Source organism: Halictus rubicundus, unplaced genomic scaffold (genome assembly GCF_050948215.1).
Source record: "Halictus rubicundus isolate RS-2024b unplaced genomic scaffold, iyHalRubi1_principal scaffold0029, whole genome shotgun sequence".
NCBI lineage: Eukaryota > Metazoa > Arthropoda > Insecta > Hymenoptera > Halictidae > Halictus > Halictus rubicundus.
Window position 1 is genome coordinate 1215362 of NW_027488570.1, and position 25761 is coordinate 1241122.

At 44.1% G+C, this 25761-nt stretch overlaps 2 protein-coding genes across 2 annotated transcripts; one reads left to right on the forward strand and one right to left on the reverse strand.

Annotated features, from left to right (window-relative positions):
* Window positions 1-260: 260 nt before the first annotated feature.
* Window positions 261-1389, forward strand: LOC143363286 (uncharacterized). The gene is made up of 2 exons (XM_076803897.1): window positions 261-307; window positions 402-1389. Exons 1-2 carry the CDS (start codon window positions 261-263, stop codon window positions 1387-1389), a joined length of 1035 nt encoding a protein of 344 aa, XP_076660012.1.
* Window positions 1390-3385: 1996 nt separating this feature from the next.
* LOC143363287 (uncharacterized) lies at window positions 3386-13531 on the reverse strand. Its single transcript, XM_076803898.1, has 3 exons — window positions 11179-13531; window positions 9991-10188; window positions 3386-3606 (listed from the first exon to the last, which is right to left on the reverse strand). The coding sequence occupies exons 1-3, from the start codon at window positions 13529-13531 to the stop codon at window positions 3386-3388; spliced, it is 2772 nt and encodes a 923-aa protein (XP_076660013.1).
* Window positions 13532-25761: the final 12230 nt, after the last annotated feature.

Sequence of the window (25761 nt, forward strand, 5' to 3'; positions counted from 1 at the left end):
GAGGAGGAGATTCGGGCGCTCAGGAAGGGCCAACCAGTCCCAGCCAAGAGCCGGTTAGCTAAACTCAGCCCGTTTATGGATGCAGACGGAGTGCTGCGTGTTGGAGGCCGCCTTCAGGTCGCCAACCTCGCCTATGACAGGACGCATCCCGCCATACTCCCCGATGACTCACCCTTGGCCAGGTTGTGGGTTGACGCGGCTCACAGGCGATGCCTCCATGGGGGGACTCAACTGACGCTCGCCACTCTGCGGCAGGAGTGATGGATACTCAAGGGTCGGCCAATGGTCAAGTCCTGTATCAGGCGATGTATCACCTGCATACGCTGGAGAGGACAAACGGCGTTAACAAAAATGTGAAACTTGCCGGTAACTCGAGTGACTCCATGTCGTCCCTTTTTCAGGTCTGGGATTGATTACGCGGGACCAATCCAGCTCCGAGCCGGTCGTGGCCGTGGTCAGCGTACCTCGAAGGGATACATCGCTGTCTTCATCTGCCTTTCCACGAAGGCTGTGCATCTGGACGCTGCGTCCGACGGGTCCACCGATGCATTCCTGGGCGCTCTACGGCGGTTCACGGCACGGCGAGGGCGCTGCGCCGAATTGTACAGCGACTGCGGACGGAATTTCGTCGGTGCCAACCACGAGCTCCGGGCACTTCTTCGAGAAGCAGGGAACCAGGGGGAAGGCCATTTCGCCGCAGCCTCTCGTGAAGGCATCCGCTGGAAATTCAATCCCCCATCGGCTCCACACTTCGGCGGAATCTGGGAGGCTGCCGTGAAGTCCGTGAAGCACCACCTCCGCAGGATCATCGGCGAGCAGCGACTGACCTTCGAGGAGCTGACCACGCTCCTGACCGGTATCGAGGCTTGTCTCAATTCCAGGCCCTTAATGCCCTTGTCCGACGACCCGGAGGACCCAGTGGCTCTTACACCTGGGCACTTCCTGATCGGAGAACCGCTTACGGCGATCCCGGAGCCCAGCCTCGCGGACCTTCCCGCGTCTCGCTTAAACCGGTGGCAACTCGTGCAGCAGATGCAGCAGCATTTCTGGAAGCGCTGGTCTCGGGAATATCTAAACTCGCTGCAACCTCGAGTCAAATGGCTCCAGGATAAGGCCCGGATCAAGGCCGGAGCTCTTGTTTTAATTAAAAGCGAAATTCTTCCGCCTACGCAGTGGCCGCTTGCTCGCGTCGTAACCGTGCACCCGGGACCAGACGCTTCAACTCGAGTCGCGACAGTTCGCACCGGCACGTCGCAATTCCTCCGGCCGGTGCACAAACTAATTCCCTTGCTGCCACCGGACGATGGGGAAGGGGGTACGAGCGAGGCCTCCGAGACTGACCGGATGAGCGGTTCTCCCGATCCTCGCCTACAACGAAATTCACAGTAGGCACATTTTAGGTTAAGTTCACTCTAGGCTAATGGTTCAACTCATCCGCCCATTGTAATTAGAATTCACTCACCTCATTAATGCACTTCATCCTCACTGTACATTCACCTCATCTTCACTTGATTCACTGTAAATTTCCATTTTTTCACGCACGACACATTGTTCACTCTACTCCGCCACTCGTTGCCGATCCATTCATGCTGCGCAGTTTCGTCAATGAATGACGAGGCGGGCGGAATGTTTGGGATTGGCTGCGCGTGGCGTCAGATCTCGAACGCGAGATCCACCGCGCCGCCCCGCTATTGGCAGGTGCTATTGTCGCCGCGAGATCGACGGTCGATCGACGACGAGTCGTGCCATAGGCTGCCACCGCCGGATCGATTATCGACGCCGCTATTAGAATTCTAATTGGCCCGGGTTCAAATTCCGCCAAATCATCATTCCGGCGGTGATAGAAACCGCTCGCGACTCGTCGACGATCAGATCGTTTGTTCATCTCTCAACGTCAACATCGCGAAATAGTTCTCAAATCGTTAAATAGTAGCTCAGACGTCGCGCGTCGTGGGACCGGTCTAGCTATATCATTTCGGTTTCGGGATTCTCCTCAGCTCAGCGGAGAATAATCATAAACTCTCTCGGTTTCACACATTTATTGTAACCTGAAGTCCAACCGGTGGGCTTCACATTGTACATATTCCTTGTAAATTTACTCAGTGTAAGTGACGGCCGTTCGACGGTAGAATAAAGTGCTAGTCCCGTACAGCATAATTTATTTTCCGTCCCAATCCGTAACAATATGAATCATCGTTATTATAGCAATACCAAATTAAGGGTGATAATTACATATTACGAGCTCCGCAATTTTCATGCAGTGGAAGGGCTTTTTCCCCTTCCTCCCCATCCAGCTGTATTCCAGAGCAACGTCGTTCGTAAATAGCGTGGTAAGGATCCTTTTTACAAAGGAATACATGGTATTACCACCTATTTTATACATTTCCGTAACCTAAAATAAAAATTTATTAATAGTACATTCTTTTAATTCAATGAAAACGAAATATCAATTACTTTTAGTTTATTTATAACATCTGTAAATTTGGCTTACTGCATTTTCAAATTCGTCCCGATTGTTCAGAATTTCTTCCAGCAATGGGACATCCGACGAAGAATTCAAAGGAAATTTTAGGGTATCGAATTTTCGGAGGAAGGAGATGCTGCTTGGTGTCCCACTTCCTTTGTTCGACAGGGCCTCCTTGATTGAGCGTACCTCCGCTAACAGCTCGGTCAGCAGAACCCTTGTTAATTGGTTCTGTTCTATTACCGTCTTAATTTCAACGTCTCGCTTTTTACAGCCCTGACAGCATGCATTCCCCGTTTGCTCTAATATTGATTATTTGTTAGATATTATATTTTTTTAAATGAACTTATTTATTTCTAAAATATTTTTCTTAACTTACCAGTACTGCACTGCTCATCATAATTTACTGGAACCGCTTCCCCCTGCGATTCCTCAGTAATAAACTGCGAACAAGCGGCTGAAAAGAAAATGTTTTGATTAAAAAGATATACTAATTACAGAAACAGAATGATGTATAACTATGAATGTAATACAGGGTGTCCAAGCTAACTTGACCACCTTGAACATCTCGCTTAGTGTTAATAATAGAAGAAGTTGTTATAGGACAATATTAACCTAACCGAAGGGGCAATACAATGATTTGGAAATAACTTGTTTCAAGGTCATTTTTTCTAGATATCAAGATCATCACTTTTTTTAATGCAACTATATATTTTTTTTTTATCGCGATGTAATAGTAGGGGTGACGACCTCTTCAATGACATATTATACAATATTGTATATGACCTTCGTGTGATCTTGGGTATGAAAAATCCAAAAAGCATTATAGGTATCATCAGTGATTAATTTACTACACTAATTGGTTATATTGGACTACTCTATTTCAATAAATGTTCGAAAGGATGACCTGTACATAATGTTTTATAGAGCTATGCTTCCTTTTGTATTCATACCAATGTTCCTCTGTTTTTTTAATTCTGGAGGTGGACAAAATGCAACTGCTTCCTCATCAGAGGAGGTACTATCATCTCTAAATATGTTAGATGGCCTCTTTCTCTTCATTCGCAGTGATTCTGCCTCCGATTGCAGATCACTTGTTTCCTCCGCGTCCCTTGCTTTCCTTCTGGCCTTCAAGTAGTTATCTAGAAGCATTAAAGGGAAGCGTTACAATCGTTATTATTTAAATTGTACATTTATGGTGTATAATAGTTGTAACTTACCGAAAGTGCTATTTTTAAAAATTTTTACTTTATATTTGGACCATAAATTGCTACTGGCCTCCATTTTTTTAAGGGCTGTGATTAAACGTGCCCTTTGGTACGGTGGCCAATAACAATTCTCGCCCTCTAACCACCTGGACGGAACAGCCTCTACGCTGCCATCCTCTATAAATTGTACCACTGTCCACGTTTTCATCTCCATTCTGTAGTTGCCTAGAATTGGAAAATACAGTCAAAATTTGTGTAGCATGACTGAATACAGTGAAATCTCGTTGTATAACAGTGCCAACTTTACGTTTCCAACGAAGAAGCTCGAGAGCCGTTGCGGCCACAACATTGTCCGATTTCGTATTCGTGTAGGTAAAAATAACGGCGGTACATACAACGAGATTTCACTGTATTGTAGTTCACAGGATTATATAAAAAAAAATATATAGCGAAAAAGCGTAAGAGAAAACACTAATGGTAACAAATAATAGCAATAAAAATACTTACTTGTCTATGTGGATCTCGGGTGAAATAAATGAGACTAAATGAGGCTCGTTGATATGTATGGTTCGTTATTTGTACGGATCGTCGACCGTCCTGTTCCAGCGTACGCGAGCGAATGTTCGTCGTTTGCATTCGTTTGTCCGAACTTTTGTCTCGCCATTCGATTATTTTACAAACGACGATCGACCTCGGAACCGATCTTCGCGTGTTTCGTTTCCCGAGGATGGTCGCCGCCGCGCATACTATGTATCTGGTGGTTCGTCGGTGTGCTCGTTGCACAGGCCGCCACATCGAATTACTCAGCAAAGGTATAACAAGAGGTATAACACTCTTGCAATAAAATCTTATATTCTCAACAGCAGTGTTGGAGGAATTTGTTATTTCCATTTCAGGTAAGTTTTTACTTTATATTTATTATTACTCATTTAAACATGACTGGCAAACGGAAAATGGAAAAATATTATATGCGTGCTAAAAGATCTTCGCGTCTATCGAACGATGCTACTCATCAAGAAGCTTCTGCTCCATCGGGCATAATTATGCCCGATGATACATTATACGCGACATCCCTAAGTATACATGAAAACAATGTACTTATTTATTCGGATTCGTCGACAGAGAATGAAACTCCAAATTTCACCGACTCAATGCGCAGTTTAGCAACAGACAGTAGTAATACAAATGTTCATGTTCTTTTAGCAGACTGGGCTATAAAACATAATATTCCACACGTCGCGATTAACGGTTTACTGGCAATACTAAAGAAGCCCATTCCAAGTAACTTGCCAACGGATGGCAGAACTCTTTTACAAACATGTAAAAATAATATTATTACTAAACAAATTGAGCCAGGGCATTATTACCATTTTGGTATAAAGAATGCCATATTAAATCTTTGTAAATATATAGACATTTCTTGTTTTAAAAATAATAAAATCCCTATTAACGTTTGTGTTGACGGTCTTCCTTTGTCAAAAAGTTCTAGTAGTCAAGTTTATCCCATTCTCTGTTGCCTCGCAGAGTATAAAAATGTAGAAATGGTTGGAATTTATCATGGCTATCAAAAGCCAGCAGACGTCAACAGTTTTTTATTCGATTTCGTTGAGGAGGCAATAATACTTGTAAATAGTGGATTTATAATTAACGAACATTTGTATCATTTGCACGTAAAATCTTTTATTTGTGATGCTCCTGCAAAATCTTTTATTAAATGCGTAAAAGGTCATGCGGGATATCATTCTTGTACCAAATGTCACATAGAAGGAGATTTTATCGAGAGCAGGGTATGTTTTACAGATTTGAATAGTATTAGATGTAGAACTAATCTTGAATTTAGATCAAAAGTTGATGATGACCATCATACCGGAACAAGTATTTTGCAAAGAATTCCAAATATTGATATGATCGATTCTTTTCCCTTAGATTATATGCACCTAATTTGTTTAGGTGTAATGAAAAAATTACTTTTAAATTTATGGTGCTGTGGCAAACCATCCACGAAAATTTCAAATTCACAATTTTCTAGTATATCAAATTCATTAGTTTCTTTAACAAAATGTATTCCGTTGGAATTCAATAGAAAACCACGAAGTTTAAATGAACTGAAACGATGGAAAGCAACTGAATTTAGACAATTTCTTCTTTATACCGGACCAGCAGTTTTGTTAAACAATTTAAGGAAAGACAAATATTTAAATTTTCTTTCGTTGCATCTAGCAATAACAATTTTATCTAATTCAAAACATTTTGGCATTATTGAGTATGCTTCGAAATTATTACATTATTTCGTAAAAACATTTAAAATGTTGTATGGGGCCCAGAATATGTCTCATAATGTGCACAATCTCCTGCACATTACGGAGGATGTAAAAAATCATGGGCCTCTTGAAAATTTCAGTGCATTTCATTTTGAAAATTTTTTACAATCAATTTTAAAATCCATCCGTAAAAACGATAAAATATTGGAGCAAATAGTTAAGAGGCATAAAGAGAAGTGCAATGTTTTTAATGAAGACAAGGATCATTGTACAAAATTTCCAATTTTTAAAAATGAACATCTCATAGGGCCATTAATATCGAATATAATTGCTACAAAACAATTCAAGCGCGTTGATTTCCAGCATTTCAGTTTAAAAACTAGTAGTCCAGATAATTGTTGTTTTCTTAGGAATGGTCATATCATTATTGTAGAAAATGTAATATTTTCGGAAGACCTCTGCAAAATAGTTGGTAGACAATTTTCAAATTTAAAAGATTTTTATGAGAGTCCCTGCAAATCATCTAATTTTGGAATTTTCTTAGTAGAATCTCCTTGTTTTGGACCTTTGGAAATTTTCAATATTACGGATGTTTTCCAAAAATATGTGAAATTAGAATTTCAAACCAAGATTATCCTTTTCCCATTGCTACATTAATTGTTCCTCATAAATAAGTACGTATGTTCGGATATTTTTCTTTTATATTGTAGTATCTAGTTTCAGCACTTTTAGCACGTATGCATATACATACGTAATAATTATGGCAAGCATTGCATGAAAGGATGCACCTTACCGATTTTGATAAAATTTATATAAGTATGTTGTAAAACTCAATATTTTGAACAATTTTTGTGTTCTATATGTACACATATGTTACCGCTGCTCGGCATTATTTTTCAAGGTATTTGTGAAAAACTTTTGCTGCTACTGCAATTCATTAATGAATCCGTTTCATGAATTGCCTGCTGGCCGCCGCACGGAGCAAGGGACAAGCGGTAATCGTTTTACGACTTTCTGGGTTTTTCCAGCGATGTCGTCGCTGCCTAGGATTTCTTACAGTAGTAGCAAATAAAGTTTTTCGCAAATATCTCTAGAACTGACTATATCACATTTAAAAATCATGGAAATCGGTGAAGTGTAACTTTCTGTACATACGCTTACTATAATTACATCTGTCCTAGCCAACTGTAACATTATTGCTGTTGTGTTATATAAAAAGCCAGTCAAATTGTGGGATTATAGGGCTACTGGCGAACTACCCATGTTAAAAAAAAAAAACAGTAACGTGCCAGCGGGTAACACCTCATTTGGGTGGTATGGAAGTTTACCCATTTTATTATAAATTATTATAAATAACTGTTTGAAACTGTTATTTATCGATTTTGTTTAAAACAGTTATGAAGAATCGAAATAATACATATTATTAAAATTTGTTAAGTTCCGTTTCACAACATTTTTTGTTTGGGCTTGTAACGCAAATTTGAAAAATGTAATTTGTAGAATCATGTCGGTTTCGGATTCGGTGTTGCTTTCGGCACCGGCGTTGAAATTACTAAACGAGTTAGGTATGCAAATAAAAAATTGTATGTTAACATACAAAGTATTATTGTGCTAATTGTTTAATTATTTTCTATCAATAATTAACCATGATTATTGTTTTCAGGTACATGCAGCGACAGGACTAGTATCGACGTCAAACAAAACGAGACAGATGCATACCTCATGATCCGAGGTACCGATCTATTCGGCGGCGTCAGAAGGAAAGGCGGAAAAAGGAGCGGATTTGTGATATATAATGTATATTTTTATTATTAAACAATATTTATTGCTAAATTCTATTGCGAATATATATGTAATGTATTCTATAATAGTACTCAATTAACAATTTAGTTATTTAATTTTCCTAAATAAATAAACGTCTATTCGGTGGGTGGAAAACTGCGTTATATTGCGTTGCGTATGTACAGTTTGTAAAGCTTTTCTCTAGTAGTTTACAATGATTGCATCGTTTGAGTGAGGTCTGTCGTTAATAATAATATAACATATATAAACATGATTCCAAACGAAGGAACCTTAGATAAGAGCGTTGCGATGACTGTGATCTGTCAATTCAGTTTAAATACTTGTGAAAGCATGATGGACACGAACAGAACTGAATGAAGTGTAGAAATGCGTTCGCAAATAATTACAGTAGAGATATTCTATAAGGAATATTGCAGAGAAGGTAGGAGATTCAAAATCTTGTGAGCTACAGTGTTAAAAAATAGTTATAAGAATTAAGGAAGTGTCCACATAATTTTGACAGGCAGTGCGTATATATATATATACATAATCACAAATTGTTATAAATAAATACATATATGTCAGAGTTGTATCGAAACCCGTATCGTCCAGCGGTTCTGGGGTAAGTGCTGAGCGGTCTCCCACAGTCCTCTTACCGGAAGGCATGCTTGCCTTCCCCACTCCGTGGCCAGATCCGCCCCGAAATCATCTCGATTGTTTCTTCATCCGACACGTCACCGATGACGTCGCGTCAACGGTAGCGTCGGCAATCGGCAATTAGGGATCGGTGTCTCTGTCACCTATTTCAAAGCGTCGGCCGACTCTCAGAGGTCGCCGCTCAAGGCATCAGCCGACTCTCAGAGGTCGCCGGTCAAAGCATCGGCCGACTCTCAGAGGTCGCCGGTCAAAGCATCGGCCGACTCTCAGAGGTCGCCGCTCAAGGCATCGGCCGACTCTCAAAGGTCGCCGGTCAAAGCATCGGCCGACTCTCAGAGGTCGCCGCTCAAAGCATCGGCAGCCGTCCCTGATTGGGCCCGAAACATATTGGCGCTAACACGGCCAGACTGACCTGCTTCACGCTCTCGAGAAGCGTCGAAATACAGGCGTTTCGAAGCCACACAGAATACTTTCATACGTTTCCCGCAATCATTACGCCGAATTAATGGCCACATTTTCAACACCAGAATCATTATCAGTAAACATGCATCGCTCAGATTCCTTCCCATCACAGTCTTTCCACAAGGCAACAGGGACGAATCCCCTACACAGACCCAGTCTCATCACGAATAACAAAGGCGCATCCTGCACAAGGACCCAGTCTCAGCGGACGCATCCCGTGCCCGGACCCAGTCTCAACACACAATAACAGAGACGCATCCTGTACACGAATCCAGTCTCAGCGGACGCATCCTGTACCCGGACCCAGTCTCAACACACGATAACAGAGACGCACCCTGTACACGGACCCAGTCTCAGCGGACGCATCCTGTACCCGGACCCAGTCTCAACACAAGATAACAAAGACGCATCCTGTACACGGACCCAGTCTCAGCGGACGCATCCTGTACCCGGACCCAGTCTCAACCATACAATAACAAAGACGTTTCCCATTCAGGTTTAGAGGTTGAAAAGAAATAAACGTACGACATAATTTCGATAGGAAGGTAAAATATTTAATGACAAATTTGTGAACAAAAATAGTAAGTAAAAAAAAATGTGAATGGTGAACAGAATTTAAAGGAGAAGCTAATAATAAATACTGAAAGTAATGGTAATAATAGGAATAGTAGGAGTACCGACAATACTAGTAAGAATAATAATAATAACATTGTTAAGCTACACTAGTCTAGTATCATTTCGTTGCTGTACGATTTTATATCTATTTTAGTTAACATACGCTAACACGGTTCACGCTCACTCTCCGATTCGCAATCACCAGACCATTCGCCTTTCCAGGGTCGTAGGCGATCTTTCGGGGCTATTTGTGATTTTCCACTCTTTCCTATTATCTCGAATCTATCATTTTCCAATGTTTTCAAAATTGTAAACGGACCGACAAATTTATTTTCTAGTTTCGCTCGTCGAGTGTCTGCTGGGCGCACAAAAACCGTATCTCCAACCTTATAAATACCATTGTTTCTACGTTTTTTGTTAAAATTAACATTTTGCAATTCCGCATTTTTTTTTAATCTACTCGCCGCAAGAGTTCTATCCTGATTCAAATCTATTCGTTCTTCCATATCCGGCAATTGCCTCTCAGCTACTACCGCATTACCTGCGCTGCGCTCCACTCCGAACAATAACCGGGTAGGTGAAAACCCAGTTGACTTCTGTATAGTCGTATTTAGAGACAACTGAATCTTCGAAAGCTTGCTCGGCCATTCTGTACCCCTAGACAGTTCTGCAGTCAGTAAATTAACAATGGTAGATACGTAACGTTCGGCTTGTCCGTTTGCTCTAGGCGCGCCTGTGGCTATAAGATGTAAATGTACGCCATGGCTCTCGAAAAACTGTTTCAACGATTTATAAGTGAAATTAGTGGCCCGGTCTAAAACTACTTGCCGTGGCGTACCAAACAAAGTGAGACGTTCTCGGAATACCTGAAGGGTTTCAGGCCCACTCAAGGACTTTAATGGCACGAGTTGTAAATATTTTGTGAAAGCATCTACAATAATCATAATGTGTTTATAGCCATCTTTCGACTCGTTAAAAGGGCCTACACAGTCGCAGTGTATGGTGTCGAATGGAATTGGTAGTTTTTCGATAGAATGCAGAAACCCCTGTCTGGGACCAGAATGTCGTTTTGCTACAGTACATGTGATACAATGGTCAATATATTTTCGCACGAAGTGTCTCATTCGTGGGAACCAATACTTTTGCGTGATTCGGTCAAGTGTTTTCTCGCAGCCTACGTGGCAATTCTCGTCATGGTATAGCCTAAGTAGTCCAATCCTACTGCCCTTCGGTACATAGTTTCGGTAGATAACACGCCCGGTATCTCTTTGGATTTTTCGGCACAATAAATTCTGTCTTATATCATAGTCACTACATACGGATTCTTCGGCTCGAACACGTTTCATTAAAGTTTGTGTCTCCTCGTCATTATTCTGTGCAATTTCTAACCAAGAGCCTTCGCAAATGACCAGGGCTCGATAATCTTTCGGCGGATTCCGACTCAAGAAATCTACGTGCTCGATCTGTTTCCCTTTCCTATACTCGAGATCAAACGTGAAATCCTGAAGATATATCCACCACCGAGCAATACGTGGTAGTAAATCTTTTTTTGTGCTGGAGGCTTTCACTGCATTACAATCCGTAACCAACTTAAATTTAATACCTAGTAGATACACCCTAAAATACTTTAATGCGTTTACAATGGCTAGAGTTTCTAACTCATATGAATGGTACCGCGATTCTTCGGGCGTTGTACGACGGCTAAAATATGCAACTACTCTAAGATTACCTTGGACGCTCTGAAATAATATCGCGCCGTAACCCAGAGAGCTAGCATCCGTGTGTAGTTCGGTTTCTCGTGTAGGGTCAAAAATGGTTAACAGAGGTTGCGAACTAAGTTTTTCGATGACGTAACAACGCGCTCGGTCTTGTTCCGGCCCCCAGTTCCACGGTTCTCCTTGTTTAACCAATCTTGTTATGCAAGATGTTCGCGATGCAAATTCTGGAACAAATTTGCGGAAATAACTTGCCAAACCCATAAATTGTCGGATTTGTTTAACGTTACTAGGAACTGGCGAATCAATTAATGCCTTCAATTTACTTTTCCCAGGACGTATACCGTCAGCAGAAATTTCGCGTCCTAGATACTCTATGGATTTTTTAAAAAAACTGCATTTCTCAATATTCAAAGTAAAACCGGCGGTTGATAGTGCGTCCAAGACCTTTTCCAGATTTACAAACCCCTCTTCAATCGTCTGTGACGGTATGAGGATGTCATCTAAATACACAAGTGCAACAGTATTTCGGAGGTTACCTAAAGCTTTATTTATGGCCCGCTGAAATACGGCCGGGGCGTTACACAGTCCGAACGGCATGCGCAAATACTCATAGTGACCGTCCGGGGTCACGAAAGCAGTCTTTTCTATTGAATCGTCGGCAATCGGGATCTGATGAAACCCGGATGCCATGTCTAACGTGGTAAAGTACTTCCCCCTACCTAACCGATCTAATTGGTCGTCAATTAAGGGCAGCGGATAACGGTCTTTAATTGTGCTTCTATTCAGTGCGCGGTAGTCCACGCACATTCTATCTTTCCCGTTTTTCTTTTTTACTAAAATAATCGGACTAGCAAAGGGAGAAACACTTTCTCGTATTACCTTACTCCGCAATAAATCGTCGACAATGGTACGTACCTTCTCCCTTTCGGTATAGGACAACCGGTACGGATGGTAACTTACTACCTGCTCCCCTTTTGTGCGAATCGTCAGCTCGCCTGTCGTTACACACCGGGAGGTATCTTCTGACGAAACCAGATGCTGATAATTCTGCAGCAGTCTCTCTAGTGGCTCACGAACCTCCTCGTCGCAGGCTTCAACGATATTACAGCATTGGACAGTCCTCTCCTGATCCAGAGGAGGGCTGTTGATCCGTTGCAGTCTGCTACCGTTGGCGTCTGTCACCATCTGCAGGTCCTGGTATCGTAGGACATTCCGTCCAACGATCACGTCGTAAACCATGTCCACGTTTTTTATAACGAAGAAGTCTAGTTCTACAGCAACATCTTCCGTTTGTATCACAGCGGTGGTGCGCCCTACCGTGGTCACTTTTGCACCTCCTAACCCCCGCACGGAAGTACCATACGGAACAACATTAACGCACACCCGTTGAGCTGTGTCCTCTTTAATAAGAGAACAATCCGCACCACTGTCAAATAAACAATGCACTAATACGTCCTTAATTAGCACAGGCGTTGTGTGACTGTTCTTCTCACTGCAAACGTTTGCCTCGGCTCTCTGACTCTCCCGATTTCTAGCCGGTAGACGTTGCTTGGCCCAACAATTGGCTTCTTCGTGTCCCCGTTTCGAGCAAAATTTACACACGGGAACTCTGCTGGATATATCATTATGAGTCAATGATTTCTTCTTTGTGGGGCATTCGTGTCTAAGATGACCCGGCTCATCACACGTGAAGCATCGTTTTCTCGGTGGTCGCTGGTCTTGGAAACGATTCACAAATTCTTCTGTAGGTCTTCTATTTTTGGAGGACTTTGTGAATTGCGCCTGGCCTACAATCAGGTCTGACGTGGATTTGTATTGTCCATTGATCACCGATTGACGTACCCCCTCGTTCGTAATTGCCCCCACAATCAGTTCTACCAACTCATCAACCTTGAAATTAATGCGAGTTTGCTCCAGATGAGATAGTTTAGTACGCGCGTATTCTGCATACGTAACGGCCGAGTCGCTGGTATAAGTAACCGCACGCAATAGTCTCTCATGAAGTTTTTTCTCGGACACAAACACATTACACAAATCTTCTTTAAATTTGTCCCAGGTGCGAGGTTGTCCTTTCCATTCCTGGTACCACTTCATCGCAGATCCTCTCATTGCATGGGTTGCAAGACAAAGCCGTCGTTGGCCAGAATGGTGCTTCGTAATTTCTTCAACTAATTCGCACCACGCGTTTGCATCTTCTCCCCAGCCGCTGCCATTAAATTCGGGTACCACTTCTACCAGGTTAGGCGTCTGTGTCTGTGTACCAGAGCCACCGGCCGTACTACACGCAGCAACACTCGCGCCTATCTTTTCTAACACCTGACGAACAAGTACGTCAATGGGTGACTCACTATTCGCGGATTCCATTGTAGGTATTTGATATGCCGTAACACTACGAACTACCGATACTATATGGTCAGGACTACCGATACGTAAAGACTTTACCACGTGGGTTTAAGGATTCACTATCCCACTTCTGATGTCAGAGTTGTATCGAAACCCGTATCGTCCAGCGGTTCTGGGGTAAGTGCTGAGCGGTCTCCCACAGTCCTCTTACCGGAAGGCATGCTTGCCTTCCCCACTCCGTGGCCAGATCCGCCCCGAAATCATCTCGATTGTTTCTTCATCCGACACGTCACCGATGACGTCGCGTCAACGGTAGCGTCGGCAATCGGCAATTAGGGATCGGTGTCTCTGTCACCTATTTCAAAGCGTCGGCCGACTCTCAGAAGTCGCCGCTCAAGGCATCAGCCGACTCTCAGAGGTCGCCGGTCAAAGCATCGGCCGACTCTCAGAGGTCGCCGGTCAAAGCATCGTCCGACTCTCACAGGTCGCCGCTCAAGGCATCGGCCGACTCTCAAAGGTCGCCGGTCAAAGCATCGGCCGACTCTCAGAGGTCGCCGCTCAAAGCATCGGCAGCCGTCCCTGATTGGGCCCGAAACATATTGGCGCTAACATATATTAGTTTTATACGTATATAATACGATTGTATTGTACCTAATGTACCCATTATATATAATAATCATCCATGTGTTTATAATAAATGATATTTTGAAAATTAATTTTTTTGTCATTCCTAGAAATAGTAAAATTAAAAACCAGTATTTTAGTCACTGTAAAGTAAACTGGTCCTTATCACAATATATATCTCGAACAAATTCCATTTATTTAGTCTCGAAAAAGATCTTTAAGGATGTCTGAAATGAAACGTCTCGGGAAAGACGTCTTAAAGACGTCTTATTTCGGACGTAAAAACGACGTCTCGTAAAAGACGTCTTTAAGACGTCTTATTTCGGACGTAAAAACGACGTCTCGGGAAAGACGTCTTAAAGACGTCTTTTTAGGACGTAAGACGTTCAGACCAAAAATGGACGTAAAACAGACGTCTTTAAGACGTCGCGTGCTATCTGGGACGTTCCCAGAGAACGAGCTTCCCGTCACCAACGTCGTGGCTCGTACAGGACGAGCTCCAGACGCGGCTGCGATCCGACGAGGACTGTCACGAATGTGACGAGACGCCTGGTCGCGGACCGGTGAGCGAATTTCGCAGGATCGGCGGAAAGGAATCGGGAAGGGGGGAGAGAGCTGGAGCGCGCGACGAGCAGTAGCGCCCGGAGACACTGCTCCCGTCCGTCTGCTCACTCGAGACTTCCTCGCGGTACTGGTGTCGCACGCACACGGAAGAAGCCGTAGTACGTGTCCCACCTAGCACCAGCGTGCTCGCACACACACACGGAAGAAGCCGTAGTATGCGTGTTCACACGCGGCTGCGAGTGGTCAGGAGCTCGGGATGGTTCCCGCTGAGCAGCTCCCAGCCAACTCCGAACTAACCGCGGTTTGCTCCGATATTTATGGAGAAAGCGCGGACTACGAGGAGCGCGCCGTCTCGCGAAATGTTCGCGAAGCGGCGGCGTGCTCCGATTGGTTCGCGCTCGGGACGGTTGCGGATTGGCTCGCACTTGGGTCCGTTGTGCGAGCTTGCGACGGAACGCGGATTTCGCCGTTTCGTCGCAAAGTTTCTTGTTGTATATAGTTTTCTGTAAATAGTCTAGTCTAGTACGTAAATAGTTGTGTTTTTTTGTAAATAGTGTAGTCTAGTCTGTAAGTAGTAGTGTGTTTTTGTAAATAGTGTAGTCTAGTCTGTAAATAGTTGTGTTTTTTTATAAATAGTGTAGTCTAGTCTTTTGTAAATAGTAAACATATGTGAATGTTAATAATAATGTGTGTACATAATGTACAGATTATTTATTATGTTTGCAATTAAATAAAATTTCAAATATTTAATTAGATATTTCATTATATATGCAAATGGTCACGATTTCCTATACCCTATACTTCCATGCTAATCCGTTTCATTAACACTATTCCTACCGCAACCGGTCAAATGATCGTTTTTAAAATCGATTAGAATTTCCTATGTACAACGTAATTGAATCGCCTTTGAACTTCACGACTTTTCCTAAAATATGTGTATAATACATTTTTCAATATTTAATTCTTTTTTTATTGTTTATTTTCTAAGAAAAATTTGTAGTCTGTCTTACCTACCACGACCGGTCATTTGACCGGTAGAACGATTTATATCTTTTTGTAATAGTATTCTTTCAAAGACTCAATTCCGAAACTATAAAGTCGTTACAAACGAAACGTAATGCAGTTGTGGCATGATTTTAGCCGAAAAGTGCCTTCCAGGGACTGCTTTACGGCCCTTCAAAGTGTTTACAGTTCTCGCTCGCCTATCGGCCTCGCGGTGTTTATTTGCCTGATTGGTATCCGAAGCGGTCGAGAACCTCGGATTTTCTTACACCGTCTTATCTACTATGGCTGTAAAATAAATAAAATCATAGCCGAAGGAGATGCCTAGACGTCTTCGAAACTGCTGTAGACGGAACTGTTTGGCAAGAAGTAAAAGAAGGGTCTAATCCTGGAAGAGCACCTATTCATAATATTTTTAGGGGAACATCAGGCCAAACAGGGTATAGTAAACGAAATATTATGCGGTGAAAACGAATAAAATATACATTATATACTCCTAAATAAAAGAAACTATATTTTTATACTGTCAAATTGGCTATTATCTTCATTCTATATTAAAAAATATAAGTTGTGCTAAAGACCGGTCATTTGACCGGTCGCGGTAGGAATAGGTATACGTGAAGTGTCGGTAGGAATAGTGCGAATAGGAATAGGTGGGAATAGGCACACCGCGTATATGAAAGTCACAGTGGGGAGTGGATGGTGGAGTGGGAGTTGTGAGGTTCGCAGCGCCTTCCGCGGCCAGTCGAGCTGCGCGAAACGGTACGGTTCTCTCGTGGTGCAGAGTGTACGTATCATTACAATTAATATTATACTCGATTTATATTAATTAGAGATTTTGTATATCAGATTTTGTTACGGATTGGGACGGAAAATAAACTCTGCTGTGCGGGACGAGCACTTTATTCTACCGTCGAACGGTCGTCACTTACACTGAGTAATTTTACAAAAGAATATGTACAATGTGAAGCCCACAGGTTGGACTTCAGGTTATAATAAATGTATGAAACCGAGAGAATTGCAGAATTATTGTCAGCTGAGCGGCTGAGAATCCAGATACCGAATCGCTGTAGCTAGACCGGTCCCACGACGCGCGACGTCTTAGCTACTTACTAACGATTTTAAGAGAGGAACTATTTCGCGATGTTAACGGTTTGAGATGAACTAACGATCTGGTCGTCGGCGAGCCGCGAGCGGTTTCCTATCACCGCCGGAACGATGACTTGCCGAATTTGAACCCGGGCCAATAGAATTTCTATTATCGCGTCGATAATCAATCCGGCGGCGACAGCCTATGACACTGTAGCGTGGCCAGTTGACCACGCGAACATAGCTAGATATATATATAGCATCGATTAATGGCGCGGAGAGGCAAATTTAAATATAAGATGTAATCGCGTATTTCATACATACGTATTTTATTTGTTTAGAGTAGGTAAAGAAAGACCGGGAGAGTTCCATAGAGATCCTTGACGAAATTCGAGTCGGCGAGACTAATTGCGGAATTTAGAGGAAGTCACGCAGCCTCTTAGAGTAGCTTCTCCAATTCTACATAAATTAGGGATAGTCGAAGTCCGGAATCAGTTAAGGACAAGAGGTCATAAATTCTGAGTCAAGGACCTCTTGGAACTCCCTCGGACCTCTCTCTTGTTCGGTCCCACATGGCCCCACGTCCCTTGTTTTGGCGGGGCTTCACCCTCATGCGTACCCCACTCCCGTGCGTGCGCTAATAAGATCCATCCACTACCAATCACCATCAAGCAGCAACCGGAAGACGAGTGATCCGACGAATCAACGCCTAGCCAGAAGATCCCAATTTTCCTATTGGCTAAGGAAGCGAGACGAGAAGGAAGAAGCTAGAAAAAGGATTCGAAGCTCCAGGATGACACAGAACTCATTGTAGAACTGAGGGAGTTACATCTTCTAATAAAATCTACAACAGTTTTTTCGCCTTTAACTCTGTGTACAAAGTTTATTTCTTAACTTCCACGAGCAGAGCGCTTCAGTGCTCCACGGGCACTCGAACCCACAACCAAAATCCCTATTCCACCACACTGCGACGCAACAGCACGACTCGCCGTTGATCGACCGTCGATCTCGCGGCGACACGAGCACCCGCCAATAGTGGGGCGGCGCGGTGGATCTCGCGTGCGAGATCTGTCGTCACGCTCAGCCAATCCCAAACAGATTTATATGTTAGTTACATATTTCATAAAAAACAATTAAGCTGTACGTTCTAATCTTGGTTAAAAAAAATAATGTGTACATAATGTCAAACACGTACTCGACAGATTACAGCCACGTGCGTGAATGTGAAGTTAAACTGAGATAAATGCATGAAATTCAGAAAAATAAAAACAGTCAGTAGTGGTAATCATACGCAGAGTGCAGTGAAATAAATAACAAAACGTGTGCGAGTGGTCTTTACCCCGTAAAAGTCGTTTAAAAGGTTAATTGAATGTGTTGAAGTGCATTGACACGTGTTCGTACAAAGCCACGTGCTCGAAATTTAAAATCGTTAAATAGACAAATTTAATCGAATAAAAAGATTTACTCGCCATATGCACAATATTAAGTATCTTATTATTAAGAAATTAGGCTACATAAAATTAGTTCAATATAGATTTACAAGTGGTTCACCGAGTGATATAGCCATGTTATGTAATAGGTTAGGTTGCTACTCTGACAAGTGTATGGTCACAATACAGTGTGTTTCGGCGTCGACCGACGGTCGGAGCAGCCTGCTGCCGGGACCACTCAGATTTGAGCGCGCAAACGAATCCACTGGATGGGTCAATGAGAGGTTGAGACAGAGAGAGAGAGAGAGAGAGAGAGCGAGGATTAAAGGTGGAACTGCACTTTTAATATGGTACTCGCAATTACAATGCGCCGTGAGAAGCGCGAGCCGGCGGACGAGCGGAGATCTTGGCGCGAGCAAACTTCTGCCGTCGGATCGCGGAACGGAGATCTTGGACGCCACGGAGCACGTGCCGTCGCGAGGCGGAAATCTTCGACGCGGACGACGGAGATCTTGGCGCGAAGCAGAAGGCTCGGAACGCGGCGCGAAAGAGCGCGAGAAAAATACAAACGAGTATTTTGTGAGCGCGAGAGATCAGGGAACGGGCGCGAGAACTAGTACAGTACTATTCGAATATACCTTGACGACTGACGAAAGTTACAAGAGCGATGCGAGAGGCGAACATGAAGAGAGCGAGAAGGCACGCGCAGGTGCCTTAAATAACAAGGACCATCGAATGTGGAGCACCGTGATTGGTGCTCCCGAATCGGATAATCCTTGTTTGTCTCGATTTGAAGGATTCAAGCGTTGAAATTCGGTCAATGAGAGCGACACGCGTTCTTGCCGCGTGTTGACATACGAGACAAAAACCGTATGAAACAGCGGTCGCCCGCCAAGACAATAGCCGCCGAATTCCAACGCTTGAATCCTGAACACAGTGTATGGTATACAATACATATAAGAAAAATAAGTATACCTTAGTTTATAAAATGAATACATTACAATATAGTTTATATATACATAGTAAGTTGGTAAAAGTCACCATACGTAGATTTAATCTGCTGAAGAAAAGGTCAATATCGCGTCGATAAAATATTATTCTAGTTATTACTATATTGTGACGTGGCATATTTGTCCACGTCCCGCCGATCAAGGTCGAAAGACCGGGCCACCCTTTGGCAGCATCGCGGCAACAACGGCTGCCGTGATCGATCTCCCTGGGAGCACCCGAGACCCCAGATCCAGAAATTGACGCGGTTTAAACGCCGCGCCACTTGGCGCGACGAGAAGTTGCAGGACCGTGACCGGGTCCCTGGGGGGCCCGGATACTTTTCACCTCTCCCAGGAGCGCGGAAAATCCGGAAAGGAACGCTGAGGGACCGGCTACAAAGGACGCCCGCAAGGATACATCGAGGACGACACCGAGCCCGGGTTTGCCAACCCGGAGGCGCCGCCGAGGAATTACGGATCAGAGAAGGCCTTCATCTCGACCTCGTCGTCGCCTCGCCCGGAAAAATTGAAGAGGATCCGTGAAGGGATAGGCCCGAGGTCTTCCTCAGCGGGAGTTGGCCAATCAACGCGTGTCATCGGAAGCGCGCTACCCAATAAGTTTGTTGCCGGAGGCCCCGGACCGCTAGGTGCGGCCCTGACGCGTGCGAGCGAGTAATAGGTCCGAGCGTCGCGCGGGAGCGGGAAAAATGAGGAAAGTGGGGGACGCCTCGCTTCCGCGTTTGCGAGGCTTCGCGAAATAGGACTGTGCCGCCAGATATAGTCGGGATTAGACCTTCTACTATTGCTTAAAAGAGTCAGTTTTCTTGTACGACCTATTGCTGCCGGAAGGACGAGGTCACGCTGCAGACCATCGAGCGAGCGACACCGCTTAGTAACCACGCTGCCGGGTGGTAAGTGCCGACTAGGCTTCTTTTCGTGTCTTTATTAGTTTCGCGTTGGCTCGGTAAGCGTTTTGCGAATCGGCCGGACTTCCCGTCGAAATAAAGACGGAATCTCGCCCGCCGGGAATCGCGGTTCGAGGGAATTCGCGAAGGGGGTGAGACCGTCCGTCGGTCATCGGGCGAGGGATTCGTTCCGATACCGACCTTTGGCGATATTTGCGAATCTGGGGGTGTCCCACGGTGGGACGGCGCGACGTAGGCCGTACCGCCGTTTCCGGCTGTTTCCGACGGTCACAGTCGTTAGAACTTTGCTGCCGCGTATTCCATCGGAATCCGGTCGCTTCTCGACCGGCGAATTGCCATTCATAGCTGCCGTACATCGCGCCTACGATCGGATTCGACGCGTAGGAGAGTAGAATCGGGAGAAATAAGCGCGAGCGACCGTCCAACTGTCGAACGATTGTACGATACCGCGCGGGCTTCGTTTCCATCGCTGCCGGGTCGCCCCGGCAGCCTGCTGTAATCAGAACGATTAATAAATGTAAAGTCGAAGCCCATTCTCGTCTATCTTTCTTTCGTGAGAAACCTTTCCGCCGCGGGAAACGTCCCGCATTCCTTCCGCGTAGTACCCTGGCCCGGACTGTCGCTATTCAGGCCCTCGCGCGGTCCTCGGGGGTTCGGCAGAATAATTAGCGTCTCGCGTAATTTTCGAAATCGTTCGTGTGACACTTGCGAGTGTCTGGCGCCCGTCTCGAGTCCCGAACCTGGTAAAGTCTTCCGTCGGGAAACACGCCGAACCTGCGGGGTACCGTTTGTCACCGGGCGAAACACGTTCCGCGCGGCCGAACGTGCCTAGCCCGTCGTGGCCCCGGTTTTCGTCCGTCGGACGGGTCGGAAAACGCGGGCCCCGTGACAAATTGGCGCCCGAACATCTGGATATCTCGCCGGGAAAGTAAACTGAGAAAGGGCTTTTTCCATAGAAAAGAGATACGCGAAGAGTGCGGGACTCTCACGTAAATTCTATCGTGTGGCCGGAAACAAGGTCGGAACGCGATCGGTGCCGTCGCGTCGTGAAGACGAATACCTGCGTCGCGAATAAATAGAGAAACGCTACAAAACGAGCCAACGTTACCGAGATTGAAAATTGATTGATAATTTTATGATGTTATATTATCTATGAAATGCAATTTATTGTGACATGCTATGATACTGTTTATGAAATGTTATTTACTGTGATATGGTATTTGTGAAATGTTAACTATTCATGAAAATGGGCAATTTATTTGAAAAATATTTCAATTGATATGTGATAAATGGTCATTCTGCGGATCCCGGAAACACAAGGGAAAGAAAACCACGTATAATGACCATACAATGTTGTGAACCTCCATGGAATCAAGTACAAATTCGAGTAAATAATTAAGAAAATAATATTACAACTGATCAAAAGACAAAAAGTTCAGTTCCATTAGTAATTACATTAGCTGCCGATTTAGTAATCCGAAGAGTCGTGTATTTATTTTGTGATTTCTTACATTATTTAATTAATTCAAGAGTAATTTCGTTATTTCTTAATTTATTCTGTTATGTTTTCATTTTATTTCGTTATTTCTTAATTTATTTCGTTAAGTTTGGATTTTAGTTAGTAAATCGCGTATTTATTCCGCTGTTTTCTAATTTATTTTGTTATTCTGTGATTTTATTTTTGTTACCTCGTATTTATTATACTGTTTGCTAATTTATTCCGTAACGTGTATAAGTGCTTTGTCAATCCACTGCTTATTCGGTTACATTTTTAGTAAATCCGTAATTTTATAACTAATGTAGTTCTTCGGAAATGCAAGTAAAAATGGAAAGATAGTACTTGATGAAGTGGAGAATTATTTACGATGATATGTTGAACTGAATTATTTGTGATGCCTTATTGAAAGAGTTGTTATTTATTATTGATGCCTAATTGAATTGCACTGAATGATATTGAATTGAAATTGATGATATAATGTTCAAATGTACTGCTTATTTAATATGCTATGTGTCATTTATATATGTAATTTGCGGTGATGGAAGGGACGTTTTGAGAAAACGTTTCGTAGGAATTGTGCCGTCGGGAAACGTGCCGTCTTTGTAGTCGTCAAACGTACGAAAATAAGATTGGCGATCGGGAAACGAAACATTGGCGAAACAATCTCGCGTAAATAGCGAAAAACATTTAGCGAAATAACACACAATTAGCGACAAACCATAATTAACGTTGTAAAAATTGCTGGGGAAAGCCGTACGAATAGGAAAATCAATTCACGCTGCCGGAATAAAATTTCGAAACACGCGAACACACCCGATACATTAGCGAGGAATTTAGAGATAGTTTTTCTGTTGCCGATTGGGACAAGGGACCTATTGTTCGTACGCGTACGGCGGCAAGGACATCGGCCGAGGTCGCCTCGCCCGAGCGAGGTAACCAAAACATAAACAGACCGGGAATTTATAGCCTTGCCTGAAATGCGAAGTAACGCGATACAAAGGGACTCGGGAAATAGTAAACAGATGAGCGACATGCTCAAGCCAGAACTCGACGAGGGGGACGAGGGGGAAGCGAAGTCGGTCTACGGGGAAGCATCGGATGAATGGCCTTTGTCCGACGCAGAACCAAACACCGAAAACAATAAATGGGCGGAAAGATCACCGCCGAAAAATTTTACGTTGCCGGTACCGAACTTTAACACTCAAGAACCGATGCCGGAATTTCGCGATGATGAACCGAGATCGAACCCCTTATACCTCGTATCCGGAATGAAACCAAGCTATTCTAAAGCGAGGCCGCCGAGCATATCACGCGAGTCATTTTACCGAGGCACGCCAACCGCAGAAATAATGCGTAAATGGCGAATAAAATTCTCAGGAGCACCAGGAGAGGATTCGGAATCCTTCCTGGATGGCCTAATGAAACAACGTAAATATTGTAGTATCGCGGACGAAAATCTATTACGCTGTCTGCCGGTATGTTTAGACGGGATAGCGGCCCATTGGTACGAAACGCGGGAAAATAAATGGACGTCGTGGAATAAATTTGTTACCGAATTTAGGAAATTCTTCGGGGATCCCGAGTATCGTGAAACACTGGAAAGAAATATTAAAGATCGCTATCAAGGGGAAAATGAGCCAGTACGCGATTACATTGTAATAATGCGGGCAATGTTTAACAAATTAAACCCATCGTGGCCGGAAGATAAAAAGATTCGGAAAGTATATTGGGGCGCGAAACCAATTATTAGACAGGCAATAGCACTGACGACAATAGTAACGCTGGAACAATTAGAAGACGAATTATTAGAAGCAGACCGACAGACGAACATGACGACAAGACATAACCCAAGAGCGTCCGAAATGGCCCACCCAAGCTTCGCATACGACCCATATCGATACCCCCGCCAAAAACAACAGGGAAAAGGGAAATGGAATAATAATGAATACGCGTATGCAATGGCTGCCGTTTCAAACGTTGATAGCGAGGGATCCAGCGAAAAATCCTCCAGCCCTACCCGCGAGAATCGAAACGTGAAATCAGAAAGAAAAATGATACGGCCGCGTAACACCTCAACGCAACGGACAGAAACCTCCGGAAAAGACGACAAGCGTCAAGTACCGCCGCGCGACAAACAACGCACGAGCGGGAAAACATCGCTAATATGCTGGAACTGCCGTAAGACCGGGCATATGTCGCGAGATTGTCGCGAAGAGCCTCGGCTGCATTGCTACAGCTGCGGAGCGGAGGGAGTCACAATAAAAAGATGCCGCAAATGTAATAGATTCACGGGAAACGAGAAGAGAAGTCGCTCGGAGGGGCCGGAGAGACTTCACCCGAACTAATATCGGCCCGCGTCGAGTTAAAAGAAAAAGTAAAAACACCGCCGGTACTAACAATAAAAGCATATATCGGAAAGCTGCCGGTTCGCGTATTAGTAGACTCGGGGTCTACGATAACATTTATAAGCCGGGCCGTAATCACTAAAATAGATGCCGGAGAAATAAAGTTAAAAAGAACGGAACGTCCATGCTATTTCCTTTTAGCAACAGCTGCCGTAGATCGAGCAACGGAAGAAGCGAAATTCAAATTAAGAATCGGGAGTAAAGAATGCCACTTATTAGCACGCGTGTTAGACAACCTAGTAACACCGGTATTATTAGGGATAGATGCAATAGCAAAATTCGGAATTGTCGCGGAATACCACCGGACTATTTGGTATTTTGCAGAACGGCCGGAGGAAACGTTTAGTTTCAGCGATACCCCCCACGCGACGATTTGCTGCGGGTTACAAAAATTAACCGACATAGAGAAGGTTAAATTGGAAAAATTTCTAGAGACTTCGCTGCCGGAGTTCGAAAAGATGACGGGGTTGACCGACTTGATTAGCCACAAAATAGACGTTGGCGACCACCCGCCTATAAAACAGAGATATTATGCCGTCTCTCCTAAAGTGCAGGAAGCAATATACAAGGAAGTAGATACCTTATTAGCGGATGGCATAATCGAACCGTCACAAAGCGGCTGGTCAAGTCCAATAGTGATGGTCAAGAAACCAAACGGGAAATATCGATTCTGTCTCGATTTTAGAAAAGTAAACGAGGTCTCTAGAAAAGACGCGTACCCCTTACCACTCATGACGCAGATACTAGACAAGCTACGCGCCGCGAAATACATTTCGACACTTGATCTCAGCCAGGCGTACTTCCAAATCCCCTTAGAACCGGGAAGTCGCGAAATCACGGCGTTCACGGTACCGGGCAAAGGATTGTTTCATTTCCGCCGCATGCCGTATGGGCTCACGGGAGCACCGGCCACCTTCCAACGTTTACTAGATCGTTTAATAGGGCCAGAAATGGAACCCCACGCGTTCGCATATTTAGACGACATAATTATTGTCACGAAAACATTCGACGAACATCTAGAATGGCTAGACCGCGTGCTGAAACGTATCAAAGCTGCCGGATTAATAATCAATCCCGAAAAATGCGAATTTTGTCGCCAGCAAGTCCGCTATTTAGGATTCGTGGTCAGTCACGAGGGGCTAAAGGTGGATGCCGACAAGATAAAACCAATCTTGACGTACCCTCCCCCGAAAAACGTAAAACAGGTGCGGCGATTTCTGGGAATGGCATCCTGGTATAGGAGATTCATTCCGAGATTCGCAACACTTGCCGAACCGCTGAACAGCTTACTGCGGAAAGATCGGGTATGGGAATGGGAGGACGGACAACAAACCGCCTTCGAAACCCTGAGGGATACGATCGCAACGGCACCAACCCTTTCGTGCCCTGATTTCGAACTCCCGTTCACCTTGCAGACGGATGCGAGCACGGTAGGATTAGGCGCCGTATTAACACAGGAGGTCGAGGGAGTCGAAAAAGTAATCGCGTTCGCCAGTAGGTCTCTCACGCTGCCGGAGAGAAAATATTCCGCGACGGAATTAGAATGTCTAGCGATAGTTTGGGCGGTACAAAAATTTCGCGCATATTTAGAGGGGTATAAATTCACCGTAATAACAGATCATAATAGTTTGCGATGGTTAAGAAAATTACAGAACCCGTCAGGAAGATTAGCACGTTGGGCCCTACAACTACTGGAATACGATTTTCAGGTTGTTTACAGGCAG

What these genes read in the sequence shown, in the direction of transcription:
- LOC143363286 (XM_076803897.1), top strand. Translation starts at nt 261, where the DNA reads ATGGATACTCAAGGGTCGGCCAATGGTCAAGTCCTGTATCAGGCGAT. An exon ending in CAAGTCCTGTATCAGGCGAT is followed by an intron (nt 308 to 401) that starts GTATCACCTGCA and finishes TCCCTTTTTCAG; the next exon opens with GTCTGGGATTGATTACGCGG.
- LOC143363287 (XM_076803898.1), bottom strand. Translation starts at nt 13,531, where the DNA reads ATGGAATCCGCGAATAGTGAGTCACCCATTGACGTACTTGTTCGTCAG. An exon ending in ATTATTTCAGAGCGTCCAAG is followed by an intron (nt 10,189 to 11,178) that starts GTAATCTTAGAG and finishes TACATCTTATAG; the next exon opens with CCACAGGCGCGCCTAGAGCA. An exon ending in CGGAGTGGAGCGCAGCGCAG is followed by an intron (nt 3,607 to 9,990) that starts GTAATGCGGTAG and finishes TAATGCTTCTAG; the next exon opens with ATAACTACTTGAAGGCCAGA.